Source organism: Sinocyclocheilus anshuiensis, unplaced genomic scaffold, assembly GCF_001515605.1.
Source record: "Sinocyclocheilus anshuiensis isolate Anshui unplaced genomic scaffold, SAMN03320099.WGS_v1.1 scaffold7, whole genome shotgun sequence".
NCBI lineage: Eukaryota > Metazoa > Chordata > Actinopteri > Cypriniformes > Cyprinidae > Sinocyclocheilus > Sinocyclocheilus anshuiensis.
The window spans coordinates 1,695,945-1,700,849 of NW_015549582.1; the positions used below are offsets into that span (position 1 = coordinate 1,695,945).

At 39.3% G+C, this 4,905-nt stretch overlaps 1 protein-coding gene across 3 annotated transcripts in view; it reads right to left on the bottom strand.

The window, feature by feature from the left end:
* The window catches only part of stau2 (staufen double-stranded RNA binding protein 2), a 163,524-nt gene that overhangs the window by 51,478 nt on the left and 107,141 nt on the right, over window positions 1–4,905 (bottom strand). For all 3 annotated transcript variants that reach the window (XM_016446089.1, XM_016446090.1, XM_016446088.1), the window contains exon 13: window positions 1,689–1,802. In XM_016446089.1, the coding sequence (XP_016301575.1) occupies window positions 1,689–1,802 (114 nt within the window). The remainder of the gene's footprint in view (window positions 1–1,688; window positions 1,803–4,905) is intronic.

The following is a 4,905-nucleotide window of genomic DNA, read 5'->3' on the forward strand; positions in this document are numbered from 1 at the left end:
ACATACTCCTCAAAACATTAGATTCATCCGCGCTGGAGCCGTGCCGCCGCACAACCGACGCAAGGAAGATAATTCCACACACAGCTGCAATTGCAGGTTTTCAAACAGAGATGGCAACAAAGAGGCAAAACTTACGGACTGCAGCTTTAAAATCCTTATTTTTTTAACTTAATTTTGATTGATTTTATACAGATTTTCTAAATCTGACAATAGTTGAAACAAACTTGTCCGTTACAGAACAGAGATGATTTTGGTCATAATTCCTTTCGGAGAAGAACGGTTACATATTTTTGCACATTACACACTACCGCATCAACCATGACAACACATCCTGCTATTGGGGCATGTTGTCACAAAAGGTCACCGTGTGTTTCTTATACAGAAATTTTTCAAAAATAAAACCACCCTGAGAAATTTTCAAGGGAGTAAAAAGTATGACAACCAGTGCCTGGCTACCACAAACTACACAATGACAGAGAAAGAAGCCTGCTCTCATTCTTGCTGAAGTGGATTATAGTTAGAAGCAGTGACTGCAAACTGTGGGGCAGTGGAGCAACTTTGGGCCAAAAAGTGTCACAATCCAGAACCACCCTGGGTTCATTGTTCTGACTCCTTTTGTGGCTGGACACCACTGTACTAAGGAATCTGGAAAAGAAAGGCTTCCTAACAGTCGGTCATGCACCAGTGCTTTTGGCAACAACAAGTCCATGGCCTATATTGCCTTCATTTTGCTCTGGCGGCTGTGTCCCCACAACAGAAATCCCTATTACTGGTTATAGAATGGGCTTTATTAGAGAGTGGAGCTTTGAAGGGCAGAACAAAAGAGCGTCCTATGTTTAGATTAGATAATGTAAGCAACCGCTTTTCTGCATGGATGACACTACACAATAAGCCACCTCATGAATACTAGCCAGCCCGGATCCTCGGGCTCTTTTTGTTTCATAATTACAGCAAAAAAAATGAAAAAAGAAAACCTAATCAAAAGTGGTCTGGTCTGTCACTAAACCACGCTTATCATTAACAAGGGGGATAATGGCTGTGAGTGTTCCGACTGCCTGAATGTTGGCGCTGATAAAATCTTGAAGAGTGAAACTGTGCTAGTAAGTAACTGGCTGCGGAGAGTCGGATATATCCAAGGAAACTCTGCAAACAAACAATGCAATAAAATATCTGTTCTCCCCAATGAATCTTCATAATGAACACCTCTTAATGACAGCACACTCCATGATGCTTTCAGATCTGTCAGCACAAATGTGTCAATCGGTTAGCCATTTTCCCAATATTAGTTTTGTATTCCAAAGCAATCAAAGAATCGGCATGGAATGCATTAACTGGCTTGAAAAACCATGGGAAAAAGGTGATGAAATACCAGCCTGTTGAACAAAACGTTGCTTTAAATTCATCTGTATCTGGAACTCATGTAACATACAACAAATACAAAGAAATCCAAAACCTTTGGGCACTTAAGTCACACTGACAATGTCTGAATGTCACTGTTTTAGATGTAAAATATCAAACTAAGTGACATCAGCCAACTGGTGTTACAGTGATTTTAAGTGAATACTTAGTTTCAAAATTTTAAACCTTTTGTCTGAGTGTTTTTTTAATATATATCTTTTAAATAAATAGATAAAGGGACGGACGGACAGATAGATAGATAGATATTATATAGTAATAGATTCTATTACCTGGTCATGGCTAGCTGGAATGGAGCTCCCAATGCCGTGGAAAGTCATCTGCACAGGTGAGAGGGTCAGGTAGGTCATAAACTCTTTGTCAGTTTGCCGATCGGAGTATTGCACCTGCATGAGATGAGAGACGGAGGGAAGGGAGTATTAAATATTATGTGATGCAATTTGCAGCATGAACTGCACTGTGGTTCTGACCTTGGAAAACATTTTGTGGTAAAAGTACAAACTGGATCATCATACTTGGCTGGTAGGTTGTGCTCAGTTTTACTCGATAACAGCAGTGGTTTTAGATTCTGATCTTCATCATCATGAATGGTCCACAAGCTATGCTTTCTCAAGCGCCCTGATGGCGAGTGATAGAGTGATTTAGAGGCAAGCTCTGGCCCCGTTTGGGGTTTCTGAGAACACCTCTGCACATCAAACTCCACTCAGCAACACCCAAAGGATTGTGTGTGTGTTTTCTGGTTTCTGGACACTATGCTGGGCCACTTTGATCATGTTATGCCTGACCTATATAGATATCCAGGCCATTTTTTTTTTGTTAACAACTTCTGGGAATAGTAATATAAAACAAACAGCAACTGTGTAAATTTGATATCCAGGCCATTTTAAAGACTTTTTTACTTGCAGAACATACAGAATTAAAAAAATAAAACTGCTTTTTCATTTTATTACTTTTAGATTTTTTTTTTTAGAATTTAGGTTTTGCTAGTGTTTTTGGTAGCATAAATAATGACTGAAAATTCATTTTAGAATTAACTATTTCTAAAAAAACACTGAGAAATTCAGTGGAAACAGATCTATACGTCTGATCATATAGATTTGGGAAAAGTGTCAGTTGTTCCATGGGAGAACTGTCTGGACAGCTGGTTTCAATGTGTGAAAGTCTGCTTCCAGAGAACTCCTTAGCACAAGAAATGTCTTGGACTAAATGCTCATATATTTAAAATAAATAATTGTTAATGCATAAAACGGAGAATCCTGAAGAGAAGAGAAACAGATGAATGAGTGCAACAGCAGACTGAAGGAATCTCTCACTGCTTGAACATGTGTTTATGTTCAGTCTTCAAGTGGTCTGATGGGCTGGATCCACGGGGCATTCCACTGTGAAGTGTGTTTTAAAGACAATGTTAACAACATGGTTTGCAAGAAGCACAATGTGTGATTGGCGTTCACAGCTCCAGGAAACAGGAACTCTGACATATACAAACATCTGTCTGGTGAAGAATAGAAATAAATGGCTCCACTGAGTTGGTTAATATTTCTATTATATTCTGCACGAACAGATCATGTTCTTCATGCATTTAGAGCTGCCATTTTTAAACATTAATTTATCAAGTAAAAATAATATAATAAAAAATGTATCACATTAAATTTATAACAATTTAGTTCAATTGGCAATTCATTTTTCTCAGCAAATATTAAAGGTGTCATATGATGCAATTTCAAATTTTCCTTTCGCTTTGGAGTGTTACAAACTGTTCGTGCAGTATTCTGAGGAAATACATCAACTTCGTGCTGTGGATCGACGAATCAGCTTTCATTGTGGACGAAGAGGAGTCCAGCCCGGGGTCGTCACATGTGGTTGCCGCAAGCCCGCTCCTTCGTCGAATCCGACGGCCGCACCGTTCTCAAGCCCGCTGGCTGCCACTCACTCTAGCCCGCACTGCTGCTCACAAATATTCAGATGTGTGCAGCACATTTTATGGAGGACTGTTTCCTGAACCTGCAGAGTAACGTTATCCTACAATGCGTCTGTGCACAAAGGCTGTTTCTATAAAGTGGGGCAGTTCCAACTTTGCAAGGACAGTCTGGCGCTTCTGACTCACAGCCTTTAAGTACGTTTTTTATATTTAAAGAATTTGCCACTGACGATTCAAACGCGAGTTTTGAGCAGTGTAGAGTGGCGCTTGTTGTTTGTAATTTCTCCAATCACAAATGCAGACATGGTTTTATGTTTACGTGGCACGATACGCAACTCAACGGGTAAAAAGAACGTATAAGTCATTATAATCAGTAAGTATGTCCCCCACTGGATGCAACAAATGCCTAGTTTGTAATGGGTTTTATTGGTGTTGTCTCATCGCGCCGGCACACGGTAAAGCATAACCGCATAACCGCATAAACACATTGCATTACACCAAATACACAACATAATGTTCTTTTTAACAACGTCATATGACCCGTTTAATAAATGCAATTAAGTGCATTTAAGTTAACTAACCAATCATCATTTACTGAGTAACTGATTTGATTACAATTTTTAACCAATTAATCTTATTAATATAACAACCATCTTCATATAATACAACATAATAACCCATTAATTAAACATAATAAAAAAAATTATATAAAAATGTATAATATAAAATCTTACTTAAAGGGGACCTATTATGCAAAATTCACTTTTGCATGGTGTTTGGACATAAATGTGTGTTGGCAGTGTGTGTACACAACCACCCTATAATGATAAAAATCCACACACTCCTTTTTTTCTAATCCCCATAAATCATAAGCAGTGTCTCCCAACTACCTGTTTTCTGACTTGGTGCTAATGTGACGTCACATTAGCCACAGGCCCCGCCCACGAATGTTGACAGACACTGCCGTTTTAACATAGAACCGCCCTGAGCGAGTTCACAGCGAGTTGTACACAGTCCGCCATTGCTGCACTGACGAGAATGTCTCCCAAGCGTTTTAGGTGTTCTGTAGCTGGATGTATGAATCCACATAGCTCTCTCCTTACTCCTGAAATCTGAGCCGTTGAAGACAAGGTGGATTAATTTTGTTTTCAGGAATTCAGAAATACAGAAATTCTTTTATGTCTGCGTGAATCATTTTACACCGGACTGCTTTGTGAATGAGGGTCAGTATAAAGCAGGTTTTGCACAAAAGTTGCTCCAGAAGGATGGAGCAGTGCCAACTGTTCGTGATCCAGCTAACGTTACGCCATCTAGAAGAAGTAAGTATCACGCGTTTGTTTTCCAAATTGCCTTTCTGAAAGAGCTTCTTGGCACTATGTAAGGCTAATGTTGCTAAAGCTACCATTGTCTGTCTGTTTTCACTGATGCTGCCTTCACGTGCTACAAGAATGATCATAATTGGAATGTGGGAGTTAAAATGGCATATGAAAGCAATGTGAAGTCGACCGCTGGAATTAGTCGAGCTCATAATCACAAGTGGGGCTTATAAAGTTTGTATGGCACCATGAGTT